General features: G+C 39.0%; 1 protein-coding gene across 11 annotated transcripts in view; it reads right to left on the bottom strand.

Moving 5' to 3' along the window:
* ZNF536 (zinc finger protein 536) overlaps nucleotides 1-16,431 on the bottom strand; it is a 400,318-nt gene that overhangs the window by 230,348 nt on the left and 153,539 nt on the right. For 6 of the 11 annotated variants that reach the window (XM_074968700.1, XM_074968702.1, XM_074968705.1 and 3 more), the window contains one exon: nucleotides 14,466-14,529. The exons of the other annotated variants lie outside the window; for them this stretch is intronic. Coding sequence is in view for 1 of the 6 variants with exons in the window: in XM_074968699.1 (XP_074824800.1) it covers nucleotides 14,466-14,529 (64 nt within the window). In the remaining 5 variants the exon portion in view is untranslated. The remainder of the gene's footprint in view (nucleotides 1-14,465; nucleotides 14,530-16,431) is intronic. 11 annotated transcript variants of the gene reach the window in all.

The raw sequence follows: 16,431 nt of genomic DNA, 5'->3' as shown, positions 1-16,431 counted from the left end.
TGAGATATGATAGGACATACTGCCAGTGAAATGTATAAATAACACGTCCTTATGAATTTAAAGACATCTCTCTTTTCCAGACATGCCTAATTACTCCTACACAACAGGTACTTTTATGGGGCTAAAGTAAGCTGCAAGTTTTCAATGGCCAGCACATTTGTAATATGAGTATTACATCACTGTAAGAGTAGGATGAATCCATACTACATACACATTTCTGGATCCTCAAACGGTCAAAGATTTTGAAACCAGATTCAGCCAAGAGGTGCTTGCATGGATGCTGCCTTAGGAAAGTTCCCACAGGCACAGAGACTATTCCTGAGTATGACAGCTCCACCCCCTCGCCCTCTCCCCAGCATTGTTAGTGACCCTGGAAAGCTGTATGAACTAATAAGTACTTCCGTCCCCTTCTGTCAGGATCTACAGCTCCATCAGAATGATCAGCATATACTGCAACGATGCAACCGGGAATAATATCAACAGACTGTATGTCCAAATGTGTCTGTGTAGATTCTTTGTCCTTGCCTGGGTGACTGGCATGTCCCTGGCCAAACTGCTCCATTCTGGAGGCCAATGAGCCAGTGAGCCATGGGAGGAGAGGTGAAGGCATGGTGCACTATATTCAGGAGGGGGCTGTCATGTAGAACGTGGCACAGGGTTCAGAATAGGAGCGGGACATGAAAGGGGGGTCTAGTTGCATGGCTTCAGGGGAGCAGTAGAGGTAAGGAGCAAAAGGAGAGGCAGAGAGGAGCTAAGTTGTTCCAGTCTTTGAAGCCAGTATATTCAGGCATCAAGTAAGCACCATTATGTATAAAAACATGAAAAATAACTAGTTACAGTTAAAGTGAGCACTAATTGCCGTAGCTAATTATATATAATTATGCAATTATGTAATCAATGTATGGGTAATAGATTAGATTTGAGTTGTAGGTTTAAGTGGTAAAATATAAATAGCATCACACTATAAGGGTATAGGATTAATAACTGTGTACCCCGATAAGTGTGTATTACGTATATAAGTAAGATAAGGCTATAACGCAAGGCCTACAAACTTGAGGTTTGCAAGATATGTAGCCTGGCCACAGAAGGCATCGGGCCTGAAATAGTTTGGTATGACTAGATGACAGAGAGAACCCTGTATCAAGAAAGTGTAAGATTACTGTAAAAGATGTGTTAAATGCTGATGTTCTGGAAACTAGACAGCAATAGACTGCAAAATGTACTGCAATGTACCAGTTAATACTGCAAGATGCCTGATAGTAACATTTTGGAGGATTTTGTAATAACTCAGGTTATTATGGTAACTCATTGATGTAGATGCCAATGCAAATAAGGGGTCTGGGGATAGCCTATGAGAAATGGGGCACCCTAAAATTCATAGTGTGCAAAAGTGCCAATAAGGAAAAAGGGGTTGACATTTGTGCATAGTATGCGTAGCATAGTGGGTCTAAAAGAAATTCAGGATAAAAGGTGTTGCCTAGCCTTAGTGAGTAGGAAAGCACATCAAGAACCACTCAACAGGACGGGCACCTGACAATCATCTTTCTCATCTCAATGTTTCCCCAGGTCATGTGAGTATGAAATCACTGATGCTGGACATTACATGGTTTGTTTCTGTCTGTCTGTATGTTTTTGTGGCATTATTCATCTGCTTAATGAAACTATTAATAAAAGGATATTTAAGAACTTGTGCATATATTTACTTGTGATCACTCTTCCTTGTGGCCTCCTATAATCTCCAAACCTGATATTTCTAATGGTGCTTTTCACCCAGCTAATGCTGATACTGTACTCCAGGGAACTTGAACCTTTGGCACAGGTCACGGTGGGTTAAAATGCTATTGGTAATACCAACTCAAATGGCTACAATGAGAAATTAACCATCTCATAAGAATTAAATTTTCGCAGTCAGCAACATCCATAGATTGATGGTTGTTTCTTCACTGTCTTGTCTTTCCCCCTAGCAGCTATTCAAACTAGGTCATATCAGTTAGACTGTTATAGAACTTCAGGGATCTTCTGATTTCTAAGTTCACGAACAAGTGCACCCTTTCAGCAGCAGGCAAATAAACTGACCTACCTCAAAGCCAAACCTCTAGTCAATCCTCCAGACAAATGTTCATCACAAAAGCTTTACTTAAACACACCTTGCCCTAGTCTAGAATCCCTCTGCCCAGCTACATACACACAGCCCTTGGGAAGTTGCCTATCCAGAATGGGATAGTGTTTACACTCCAGTTTTTCTACCTCAGAAACTTAAGACTGGTTGGAAAATGGTCCTCATTTTTGACAGAAAACTGCTTTACTGACAAAACAAAAATGTTCATGGAAAGTACCCGCTTTCCTCAAAAAAACTTATTTTTTGTCAGACAGCTGAAACCTTTACATCTAAAAAATTGTTAGGTTTTGGATAAAATGTTTGGTTTTCCCATTTTCATTTTTTGATAAAAGTCAATATATTCTTCTGAAAATTGAATTTGTTTTCATTTTCATCAAAATTTCCCTCCGAAAGAAAAAAAATTCCCAAGTAGCTCTAAGAAATACATTTTCTTAACTTCTTTCTGCTACTATAGTAAACAGAAAGGAGGACATTTCAAGAGGTCCATTAACTAACCCAAACACTAAAATATATTATATGAATTTTCCTGAATGATAAGGCCTACCATACTGCTACTATAGTGTTTTGGGCCACTGCTGTAGAATATTAAACCAGCAGAACAGTATAGTATATTGTGAAAACTGAGGATTTCTTTACTAGGAAAATGGCTCAAACCAGTGGAGCGTGCTACAGAAACTCAGGGCTTGTCTATGTGCTACGTGGAACCGAAATAACTAAATCAGATGTAATTCACACCTTTAATTATTTCAGTGCCAGTCTCTGTGCAGGCATCCTTTATTTTGGAATAAGAGTACCCTATTTCAATATAACTTAAGCCAGTAAAAAAGCAGATGTTTCAGCCAGCAGCAAACAGATTAATGCAATATATTTTCCAGATTAATGCAATAAATTATTCTGGATTCCTTTAGGTTCAGTCTTTCTGTTCTTCCCCACCATATCTAGAATGAACCATATGTCCACATAACATTCTGAGAGATGGAATCTTCATCTCATTGACTACCCAAGAGGGAGTTTGTCATCTGTGTTCCTCTAATCACAGGCAGTTGCACTGGGTCCTGGGTCAATCCAAGAAAGAGTTATGGCCCCACTACATCCTCTTTCCCATTAGAAAACAGGAGAATGCCCTGCCTAGGAAACAGGAAGGGTGAATGTGGGGATATTTATCAAGCTACTTGGTGTGACTTGGCAAGGATGGTATTTGGGATGTTGGGCTACTGGTAAAAGTTGGTGAATCTAATGGTTTCAACACCGGCAATACAGGAATCTCTTCTTATGCAAGCACCCAAGTGCAGAAGAGGGGCCTTGACTAGGTGCCTCTTCCAGCAAACAAGTTTCCCTCTGATGATTAGCAAATGTTCCTGTGAAAGCAGGACTTTGAAGAGAGCACTCTCAGCATCTACTCACATCAAACAGAGAAACATCTATCTCCTGCCCATCCCCTAACCCATGCACAGAACTTACTATAATGAAGGTGACTGTGTCCCCTGGTTTACCATGATGTTTGTTGACCCTAGATGCAGCTGGCCATGGATGTGTCCTGAAGTGTTATTTTTAAATATATTAATTTGGGGGTGAAACCTCTTTAACTGGCATATGTCCTATTCTGCAACATATTTCCACTAGCTATTCTGGGCAGGCATAATATGGATGATGAATTATCATCCATTCCATGTTGGTATTCTGATATTTTGTATGTCTATACTGCTTCATCAAGTTACCCAGTGTGACCACAATGGACAGAGATAGGGTCAAGGGCAGAAACACTTTAGCATACTGTGAGCACAGCAACAGCTGGGTACCATAACTTTGTGAAAGCTTATGCCTGAAAATCCCTGAGGCTAAGCACTCAATTTCAAAGCACATAGGCAAAATTACACAGCCAGAGCAGGGGCCAAATTTTCAAACTCTTGAAAATCCTGCCACAGCCTTGAAAATGCTCCCAGTTTTAAAAGCATGCCTAACTGTACATTCTCATACCTCATTGTGAAAATATCCCACTCTGCACTTGACTTAAATAGACATTACACCCTCTGTAACAGAGCCAGGTGAATCCAGGCCTCCTGACTTTCATTGCTCAGTTCAAGAAGCTAGACATCTCTCTTCCACTGAACATAAATGACTGCTGTGAAAACTAGATTTTTAACCTGTGCTGAGCCTGCCAGCACAGAATTCTGATAGTTGCCAGTCTCTCCCTCCCACACCTCTTCCCTCTCTCCCTTCTCCAAAACACGGACATGACAACAAAAGAGACTACAGTGTAGGTTTGTCTTCTAGATAGGGGTGCAGTGGTCCCTACATATGAACTACATGTTCTCGTTTCCCAATTACTGGAATGAATTTATTTTTAATGATAATTTCCAAAAAAAGAATGTGTTACAAATCCTGAGTTGCAAAGGGGGATCCCAGTGAGAAAGTACAGAGAGGTTTGCAGCCATTTCAGCAGAGGTGCAAGGAGTGGAAGAGGAATGTGAAGCGGCAGGGTTGCTGGACTGCAGCAGGTGGATCAAGGGAAGATAAAGCACCTGGGCTCATGGCAGCAATGATGCCTTGTATATTTTTGATCTTCAAAAGACAGAACCCAGCAAATTCTTTGCAGAGTTCCATGGAGAAAGAGATGGAGGGAGGAAGCTCAACAATCATTTATAGCAACATTATTAGCAATAGATAGCAAAGTTATACTTAATTGTCACCCTAGAAAAATGGAACACTGGAAAATACAAATCCTCTTTATAGTTTGGTCTTCTGGTCTGTGTATACCTCTATTGATACAATTTATCACTGTTGTTGTCATTTAATGTTATTAATTGATCATTGTCATGAACACAACAGTGGAGCTGATAACTTTAGAAGCCACTAATACTTCCTGTTACGCTTTCACATTGAGATAAGTGGTGTAGTCTTACAAATGTGGGGTTAGCTGTTGCAGTACACAGCAAAAACACACATGGCTTGATCTGCAACTGCTATAATCATACGTACCCAGCGGTCAGAGAATATTAATACAACATGTTTTCCCCCTGCCCCTCCAGACTACCATATTAGAGGAACAAAAATGGTCAATCAACATTGCTGTCATTAATACTATTCCTTTCAATGGCTACTTGAATTGGTAGACAATACTGAACATGAACATTTGTACCAAATGCAATTGACTTTGGGAATACTTTTCTTTATTTCCCTAGCTGTTGTTAAAATGGTCTCTAACCTGGCTAATATTATTTTGCCTCATAACTTTGCCTTTCCTTCTCAATGACCTAGGGACAAGGAAATGATTATGATATCACCAAGTCACAATAAGGGGTCAAAATCAGCCTTTGGTTACACCTGTGCCATCCCACTGAAGTCAGTGAGTGAAACTTGTGAGGAATAAATGTCACCCTATAATTTCATTGCAGGATCAAGCAGAGGAAACAGAATGACTATACATATCCTATATGAAGGAAGACACTGGTATAAGCAAAGATTATGGTAAAACAATCTATGTAAATTTAGATGCAAATCTGGTGTGGGCTTCAGTATCCCAATAAGATGCTAGTGTAGCCCTGAGTGTTGTGTGGGCATCCTTGCTTTAGCTCTAATCATTATGAAACAGGCACAGAAAACCTTCCAGATATGTCTAAGATGGATAAATGAGGTTGATTGCTGCTGCTTTTTAAAAAGAATATAATATATTTGAAAGATATCCGTGGGATAAAAGGCCTTTACACATTTTTTTTTGTTAATTACAATATTCTGGGTGTCTGACTGAAGTCAGAGAAACTTTCTCATTCATGGCTGATAGGTGAGTGGCAACAACGCTGACAAATTAGGTCTGATAAATGCAGTCACAGGATGACAGACACTGGCAGGTTCAATTATGGTTGCAAAGTCAGTGGGAAGAAGGACTCTGCTAACTGGAATACTTTCTTAACAGCCTACTCTAGCCAAGTCTAGTAAGGTTCTGACCAAACCCTTTAGCATGACTGACAGTATTCGTAGAGGCTATTGCCCTATAGTAGGTTGAGAAAAGCTAAGGAGTTCTGATAGCAAAAACCACAGATTAAAATACAGTACTCTGCTATAATAGTTTAGAAAATAACATGCAAATAAACGTTAAGCTACTTTCACTGAGAGAACTTCAGGGGCTTCTGAGCAGAGCTATGCACAGCTCTGCGACTTGAGTTCATTTTCTCTCATTCTTGTAAACCTTCCCTACGTTTTAATTTGAAGTACTCACACATTCTGAATTTTGCTCCAAATTTTTTAACCCAGAAACTCAAAGGAAAATTTCGTTGAAATCTATTTGAGCTGGGGTTTTTTTTGCATAGCAATATGAAAACTGCAAAGCTTGCATGATTTTAGCCCTAAAACAGAGTAACTGGACAGGTTCAAAAAGCTCAGGGGCCCTTTTAAGAAATCTGGGTTGAGTTTCGAGTGCCTAACCAAGGACATAGTAGGTGCTCACTCACTTGTTTCAGTGGGAGATGGGGCCTCATCACCTCATGGGATTGGGCATCAAGAGCCTCACAGCAGGTGACTTTTAGGGGCTTGGGTTTCCTTTGCCAAACTCTACTCATGAGCTGTCTGGACAGAACTTTAAGATTACATTGCATTGTTTCTAAAACTCCTCACTGGTTTCACTGGGAATTTCACCTGAGTAAGAAGTATATTGTTTTTAGGTGAAGGTTCTGTATCTATAGTGGTGCATATATTGAGTATTATTAAAACTCTTTTTTAATTAAATGTAAGTTTATCCACAATTAATGACATTTCCTAATCCTGCACAGGCCAGATATTTTGATTTGAACTGAAGAAGCATGAACAGGGCATATTTAGTAAGTTCTAGTTTCTCATTTCTCAGTGCAGATTTATCCATGTATCATAGAGCTGTTTAGACAAAGCAACAGTCTCCCTTCCAGCTTTCAACTATGAGAAATATAAAAACACATTCTTTCTCAACTTTAGACCTTTGGCTTTTATTTTCCTCATGGCATTTTTATGGAAAGCATTTTGTGTTTTCAAAAGGCTTCTTTGTACTTTTTCCACATTTTCACTAAATGATGTAGAGGGGCATGTATTTAAAGTATTATAATATTGAAAAATGTAGGCACTTTGAATGAGTATAGTTATTCATTTATAACCCCAGCTTACAAAATGCCCATATCGTGTTTCCTTTATCCAACAGCAGACACTTTTAGTTTCAGTCACAGTGGTTAACAATATGTTATTGATATGAATTTAGGAAACTGTCAGCAAGCAGCTCAACTTTCAGCTCATCGGTTAAGGTGAATGTATGCACAAAATATACCTTTACATCTTTTATATGAAAGCTTGCATAGATGCCAGTATCCTCACCAGCTTCTGTAGTGAAGTAAAAAGAAATATAAATATTGTCCCTTCACTAATGGCCCAGCCTAGTGCTCCATACAAAACCAAAATACTCCACTGGTTTCACTGGGAATTTCACCTGAGTAAGAAGTATACTGTTGAGAAACAGGGGTGAAGTTCACCTCTCACTGAACAAAGTAAGTGAGACTTAGGCAGGTAACTCTAGGGGCTACCCCAGCTGACAGGCAGTGAAATCCCTCCACAGCAGCTAAACCAGCTTATTCAGTTACTAGCCCTCTGCATTCTTATGAAGAAGTTTGGGGCTCACCTAGACCCACACCATACAGGCTTATCAGGGCTCAACATAGAGTCCTTCATACATGGAAAAGACCATCTGCAGAGCCACTGCACCAGAGCTCGGTCACAAAGAATCAAAGTGGGGCTGAACTGGTGTCTGAGGCTTTGTGCATCCTCTCTGCACTAAGGAGAACTTCACTTTAAATGCAAATGTGACTAAGCCTTGCATTATAAACACGTAAAACTCCTCCTTATCTTTCAATCACTTGCCAGTAGAGGAAATAAAGTTAGCGCAATTAAAAAAAAAGTCCAGTGTATGCAAGTTTAATTTTTAAGTCATGTTAAAGATTTTTAAAAGATAATGAATAAACAGGAACATTAGAATTGTGAACAAGGAAACTAAATGGTACAACTCTCCACACCTTAAGAAGCCACTGTTTTGCAATGGTGTTTTTAAAACTAGTTTCTACATTGGTTTACAAGCTTTAATAATAAAGGAGTATGTTGTACTATTAGATGTTTGTCACTTGTTTGTCTGACGAAGAGAAACAACAGGCTGCTGCACGAGTTAGCACAGTTGGGTTTTTTTTTTTCCCAAATGATCAGAGAGAGTACTGTACTTTAAGGATGTTCCTTACTTGCTCTTAAAAGGGTAAAACTAAATATTCTTCTAGCTATTCTATGCCTGCCATATAAGTATTATGCTGTTACAGATTTCAAAAGGTTAGCTTCAATGAACCTGACATCAGTATAACCCAAAATAACCCATTCAAGAGAAAAGTAAGAAATAATTGCTGTTTTCTCTTTTTTTTCCCTCAGCTATATTGCTATAATGATTTTGCATAACAGATTGAACAAAGTGCTGTTGTGACAGGTGGTAGAATTCAGCTAGTAAGCACAGAGACAGGGTTCAATTTAGTTTGTGAATCCTTTAATTGTTGTGCAGCTAATTAAAGAAGGTTCTTTACACTCGCAAGTGTTTACCGTTGCTAGTATGCATACATGAAAAATTAAATTGTGCCTTCAAGGGCTGAGAACTATAGAAAAATCATAGCTGATTCTGCAACATGCTTACCAGCTCAGAATAGCTGCTTTTCACAATTGGAATTTGTAAAACTTTTTGCTAAGCAAATATAGAGCTAATTAGAAGTGTTCGTTGGACCAATTAACATTTAAATAAATAAGCCATATTGCACATTTCACAGTCTTTATTTAATGATGCTTCTTAACTCTTTGGAAAGATTCCTTTAAGTACAAATAAGTTGACATAAAAATGAAAGACAAAAATAACACCATAACAGTATATTCTATGCTTTTTTCTTTTTGCCTTGAAGTCTTCACTAAAACTCTCTACCTGTTACTGGGGAGACAGGGGGGAAGGAACACAAATCTGGTTCCTTCTTTCATCTTGTCAAGTTACCTTTCCACCCCTTTGAATGCAAACAGCAAAACATATTTGATTACTATTTAAAGTGTTATGATAGCTCTGTTTGTTTACTTACGGTTTTGCCCCATGGTACAGAATCTGTTTTAGAAAAATCCTGCTTTTATCTTGTAAAACGGCCATGCCTGGCAAAGGGATGGGTGTTCTCAGAAGTTATTGCTACTGGGGCAACAACCAAAAGCAGCGGCTTTGAGAGTTGCACATAGGTGAAGACGTGAAAGGTAAAGTACTTTCCGGTTCCACTGTTAGCACTCCCAACCTTTCTAAGTACAAAAACGATTGTGTTATTTTTATACCTAACCCCAAGGCCACAAATGTCTGTTTCTTAGGGGGTAAGTGATATTTTGCTTTCAAAACAAATGTCTTCTAATTTACCAGCCCCTTTAATCATTCAGCCCTTCAAGATAGTGTCAAGCATGCATTTTCTCTCTCTCTAGCCAACTTCTTTCCAACTCTTTTCCTAACATAAAGGTTACATTAAAACAAGGAAGAGGCTTCTTGTTACTTTTCTCCAAGAAGCAGTATGGTACCATGTAATCATGCTAAGGGCGAATATAGGTGGTCTCATTCTTGACCTTGGCTTTCAGCACAAAAAACCAAATTAACAAGGACCAATTAACATTTAAATAAATAAGGAAGATTAACGAGAATACTCTGAATACCTAGAGGGACAAAATAAAACAAAAACAATACAGTAACTTCCTTGTTCTGAGGAATTAAAGGCTATGGGCAGGATTCTGTTTTGCTGGGTCGGGAGGTACAAACTGCTCCTTCCTATCAGGGCCTGCTGCATTCCTGAGGGGAGTCAGCCCTACCTGAGGGCAAGCAATGTTCTCACCATTGTCACCACTCAGGGGTTACGCTAGGGGAGAGCAGCTTTAAAACACACAGAAGTCCCACAGAGTCTTTAGGGTGGAGACTACTGAGGGCTGTACTGAATTGGTACTGCCAGCAGCCGCCCTAACCACCCACCCTTCTCAGCAAGCACCACCTACTTTCTTTGGTAGTGCTGGTCCCCTACAGATCTCCCTAGCAGAAGATGGTGGTGGATGCTGTGAGCTTGACGTGCCTCCATGACCATCCCAGGCAGATTTTCCACTCTCAAGGGCCCTCCACATACACAAAGGTGCAACTCTCCCAGGGTGTCATATTCTGCAATCCTTTTGCAATTAAAACTCCCACTGACTACTCTTCATCTCAAAACCTTCCCTTAACACAAGACTACATCCTATCAATAGTACAGTTAACTCTTGGGCCCTTTTCAAAAAACTAAAATATTATTTACCATCTTGGGGATTTGGGTCCAAGGAATTAATTCAGGCTCCCTTCTAACCAAGAGTCACTTTTATGAATAGTTTGGATATGAATAGTTCATGATGATGGTTATCGTATTCTATTTAAATACATAAAAAGGCAAAGAATACTTCGCCCTTAAATAGCACTTTCTGTCTGAGCATTTCAAAACGCTGTATAAGTATTAATGAATTTATTGTCTCATCACTCCTGTGATGTATGCACAGTAGGTAACTGGTATTATCCCCATTTTTCAGATGTGGAAACTGATTGATTGCAAGGTTACAGACAGAATTTTTAAAACTGATTGTGTGATTCCAACTTTTGGGCCAACTTAAGGAGCCTCCAGCTGAGCATCCAAAAACTGAAGCACAGAAAGTAATGGTCACTTTTGAAAATGTTCACCCAACAATTTGTGCAAGGTGACAGAGAAATCTGGAGGAATGTAAGGAACACACAACAGATCTCCTGATTCCTAACATTGTACTTTCAACACAAGATCAAAATCTCCTACATTTGGAAGGCAGATATAGATAGATAGACCATCACACTGCTCAGTGATGGGCGGGAGGAATAATTATATTTTTGCGAGAAGTCAAGAAAAGGTTTTTCTGCAATTTCAAGAATACTTTTAGTTCCAGTCACCTCCAGTGCTAAATCTGAACAGAAAATGGGAGCTTTTTCCCCCCAAAAGAACTTCTCGCTCTTCGTTGGCATCTTTTATATAAAAAGGAGCCCCTCAACACCCAGAGTCCTATTCTGACATGGATCACGCTCCCCTACCTTCATGGCATTTGTCCAAGAAGGTGACGAAATGTGACTATCCCCTCTATCCTACAAAAGTGTAGTGTTTTAGCAACTTGAACTTTTGAACATATACAAGAATATGTGTTTGACAGGAACTGGGGATGATAAGAATAGGCAATGCAAATCCAAACGGAAATCCTGACAAAGGGGAAAATAGGTCAAGCCCAAACAAAAGGTCCATAAAGTTACAAAAGCAAAACTTGAAACATTTCTGGCAAAGTTGGGTGTGCATTAAAACTAGCCCTGGACGGTTTGAACTTATGCAAGTGGAACATGTGCAGCAGACAACTCAAAGGTCTTCTTGTCCTTGGGGCAAGATTTACAGAAGGATGAACTGTTCTTGAACAATTTCTCCAACGTGTTAGGAACAAATATGATTTACTTCCAACATTAGGCATGCATGTCTTCTTGTACCGCAACTTAATGTTTAAACTAATATCTATCATGGACAATTTTGCTGTAAACCAGTGCCTTTTTAGAAAAAATAATCTGATTCCAATGTGCTAGTTGTTTGCAGTTTTCTGTTACAAAGCTTACAAAGAGTGAGCTAGTTAAGATGTATGGTTAAAAAAAGAGAGGAGAAAGAGAAACACCTGTATTAAGGTGGGTGTTTTCAAATGACACATTTCTGGCCATTATGAATTTTTTCTTTTCTAAATGTTTGATGCGGAGGTACTGACCCGCGAAGAAACACTCTGGAAGCTTTTAGTTACCCCCACTGGTAGTTGTTGGAAGCAGGGGTAAGGTACCTGAACCAGCATCAGTTATCAATCTATATGCAGTGTTTCTGGGTTCATCTTGCCCACTTCATCCAAAAGTAGAGCTGGTCGGGAATTTTTCAATGAAACATTTTTTTCTGTTGAAAAAGGATGATCCACTGAAACCAAAACTGTTTGTGGGAAAGGATTGGTTTCAATTAATTTCCTGTTTCAAAAAAAAATTAAAGATCTGAAACTTCTTGTTTTGACATTTTCTAAATAAAAAATTTCCTTCTGTCAGTTCAAAATGACTTTTTGTATTAAAATTTACCTTGATTTAAAATATTAAACATGCACAAAAAATAGATGTGAAATAAAACATTTTGAAATTATTGAGACAAAATAACTCAATCCGAAATTTTTTTTTATTTTTGGTCTGCATAAATTTGTGATTTTGAGTTTTTGTCCCAATTTTTAAATCTCAAAAATTTTCTTAGGAGGGGAAAAAACCATTTCCCACCAACCTAGCCAAAAGGAAGTTGGTCTAATATGGGGCCTGAGATGAAACAAATGGTGGAAGATTGGAAAACACCATAAGCAGGAGCCATGATCTTGTGGTTAAGGCACTAGACTTTGACTTAGAAGACCTCGGTTCAATTCCTGGCTCTGGCAGAAGCTTCCTGTGTGACGTAAGATAAGTCAATTTAATATCTTTGTGCCTCAGTTTCACATCCCCAAAATGGGGATAATAAATTCTTCATTTCTCCTGTCCATTTAGATTTTAAATTCTTTGCAGCGGAGATTGTCGCTTACTTTGTGTTTGCACAGCGTAAAGCAAAATGGGCCCCTGAACTCAGTTGGGCCCTTCGTGGCACTACTTTACTACAAATAACTAAGAAGAGATGACTGAGTACAGAATCTTTACCCCATCCCAAATAAAACCCTCTGAAGTTGAAGTAAATAGCAAATAATATTAACAGCTATAAAACCACAGTATTTTGCTACCTCTTGTAGTACCTTTGGAGGGGATCAAGGACACATTCACAGCTGAATCACACTGAGAATATTAAAACAAAACTCAAAGTAAAATTCGTCTGACACTGAGTTTTGCTGGTCTGGTTAGAACACGTAAATTATACAGACTTTCCATGAAAAACTATAAACTTTTCTGCAGGATCTGTTCACTGAAATGAAACAGCGCTTGAATTGGCAACAAAATCTTCACACAGCTCCTGGTATCTAAACTTGTGCACTATTCCGTACAATGTTAAATGTTCCTTTTAAATATAAACATCAAGGGCCTGACCCAAAGCCCACAGACCTTAACAGAAGTCTTTCCAATGACTTTGATGGGCTTTGACTGAGGCTCAAATCTTTAAACCCCTTCTATGCATGCAGGACAGAACTTGGACCACTGTATGTCATGGCCTACTGATTTAAATAACAGCCAGTTATGTTCCCCAAGCAAGAATTTATCTTTATATTTTCACTACACTTTCTGTACACTAAGGAGAACTTTTCTCCCCCTGTAAAATCTCTTCCAAAAGCTGAAAAACTCACCAAAAATGATGGTCACACCAGCCTATCATTAAAGATAATCTGCAAAAAGTTTTAAAGAAAAAGTAATCAGCCATAATATCAGTGAAGCCAACATGGAAAATAACCATAATCCACAGCTAGAGCAATGCATTGTTCTACAATTTCTCCTACTTCTTCTTTAACAGATCCACAAGTTCTTCTCTGTTCACCTTCTTCCTGCTCAGAGATGCCCCGGTGACCTCAATGTCACTTTTGATTAGCACTGGAACAGCAAGTAGAGGAAAAGGTAAGTTCAGTTTTTTCATTACTAAATGGTCCTCTATGGTTTTCTGAAGGAAAACAAAAAGTAAAACCTCAGTGGTGAAAATAAAAACAAAGGGGAAAAAAACTCCACAGGACTTGGACTTTCTGTTCCACTGAGGGTGCTCACGTACCAACTCAGTGCATTTTGGGCCATGTCAGTGGAGTAAGAAGAACATGATCAGAAAACAAACACAGTATAGACCTAAGAAGGAGAAAAGGGAAAAGTAATAATGTGTTGAAATAATGGCAAATTATGGTTATTTTCCTAATCATTATGGACTTAAAAAAAAAACCCACTTGCAGGTTATCTTTAAGTTGCTATGGACAACTCATTAACAATTAATGCAGCTTCCTATTGGTGGTGCACCTGGACTACGCCAAGTGATCTGCTCCACATGCCTGATCCGTTCCCAAGGAATGGGACTGATACCCTAAAATAACCCTTTTCTCTGGAGGCAGGCAGAACACAGGGATACCGGGACACACATCCATACACGCTCCCACAAACCCAGCACAAAGCAGGTATGTCTAATTTTAAGTCTACCATCATTGACATACTGAACTCATATAAATTGCTGAATACTTTTCTTCAGCTATAACCATGTCCTTACAGACAGACCTCAAGTCACAAATTATATAATAATGAGAAGTAACATACCTGCAAAATGAACATAAAACACATTTATTTTATAACCCAGTCTGCGGTCAGCTCTGTGTGTTCCCTAAATGAAGGAAAAATATAAGGAAAAGTTTAGACAGTTCCAGAAGTTTGCAATACACACCCATAAGCCTCAAGAAGAATGCCTATAAAATGAGGCCTAATGTATCTGTCCTCACATAGAACAGTTTCAAACACAAGAGCAACTACATTGATTTACAATGAAAAACATATTTTCCTATTGCTCTAAAAGTTCCAATTCAAATTTCTATGGGCTCCATGTTTATAGTAATGTTACTGGGCCTGCTGCTCATCCTGGAGATTCTCCCATCAAATGTACCTACAATTTTTCACGTCTCAGTGAGTTTATGTTCATGCTGACCTACATTGTCCCCTCTGGAGACCTGTGTAAGAATTCCTAAGGGGTGCCTCCCAAAATGTGGCTCAAACAGTGAAAATCATTTGAAGGACTTCCCATACAACAAAGAGCAGAGACTGATGTGGCTGGTCCCAGTGGCAATGGTTAAATAAATAACTAAATAAATATTGATGATGTAAAATGCATAGCATAAGCATATAGGATGCACAATATGGTCACATTAATGTTGCTTTTGGAACCTTCACTTTTGCATTTCCTGATTTTAATGCTGCACCCTTAACCTTGCATTAACATAGGTAAGTCAATGGGACTACATACGTGCATAAAGTTAAGCATGTGCTTAAGTTCCTTGCTGAAGTAAGACCTCAACAGGCAAAGCATCAACAATGCTGGTGACACATGAGGATCAACAGGGTGGGTATTCTTATCTTCAGTGTCTGCATATGGCTTAGCTTTCTTGGTGGTCAGATGATTATAAATCATTAATTCAAACAAATAAGTTCTATTTCACCAGCTAAACAGGAAACTGAACTGAATCTGCAAGGGGTTTTTTCATTAGGCTGGTTTGTTCCATATAGTTCAAATCTCAAGCTGATACAGATCCACAATAGTACAGAGAGTAAGTGGTTAAATGTACCATTTCAAGAAAAATTAACTTGAAGACAAGTTGGTAGAGGGACCATCCCGTATCCAAACCACATCAGTATATCACATGGTCTTTTGGGAGCTTACAAAGTTCCAATATGGTTTAGTATGTGCAGGTTGACTGCATAGTGCTCCAAAACATTTCAAGACAGCCTATGTAATCAGTATTTCGCCAATGGGCAGCTTGCATTCTTGCTGCTTCATCATAAGTACCCTTTTCAAAATTATATTTGTACATGAATCTGACTAAATTCTTAGTTACAAGACTCATTTTGTAAAGGCACTAATTAATGGCCTATACATGGAAGGGAGGTGGGATGGAATAGGATGGCACTGTGCATTATTCTGTTGGCAAGGACATCATTCTAGTAATTAATGTTGGTGTCTTCTTTTTAAAATGGATTAAGCAATATGCACAATTCATACTTTGTTCTGCTCTCTATTTAACTTATTCTAGGGTCTCTCATCTGCTTGAGAGCCGTGTCATCTGTCACTGGTAGTGCAGTGTGGTCCTTCATTTCCAAGTAGGGTTCAATTTTGTATCAGTAAGAGATGTAATAATGTATACAGTATTTGACTTAAATATGCATCACAGACTTTGGCTTTCTGACTAGCTGTCTGAAATGTGCAGAAACAAACAGGAGAATTTTTAAGCTCCTAATTCCTTTCTGAGCTCTCACTAAAGGGGCCATCTCCTCCCATGCAGATGTCCAAAGGAAGGGCGACTAATGAAAAGCTCCCATTTTCGTACCATTCAGTCAGCCAGATACCACTTCCTTCTCTCTCTCTCTCCCCCCATGAGCCAGGTAACTGCCCTGCATAATTTCCACTTTTGCCCCCAGGAAACTATAGTTGTAAGTGAAGACTGGGCTTTGGGTTTAACTTGGTGGGGAAAACCTGCTACTTTCTCTTATACAAGACTGAAGCCACCTCACCAATAGG

This window comes from Natator depressus, chromosome 12, assembly GCF_965152275.1.
Source record: "Natator depressus isolate rNatDep1 chromosome 12, rNatDep2.hap1, whole genome shotgun sequence".
Classification (NCBI taxonomy): domain Eukaryota; kingdom Metazoa; phylum Chordata; order Testudines; family Cheloniidae; genus Natator; species Natator depressus.
This window is presented reverse-complemented; position numbering and strand designations above follow the sequence as displayed.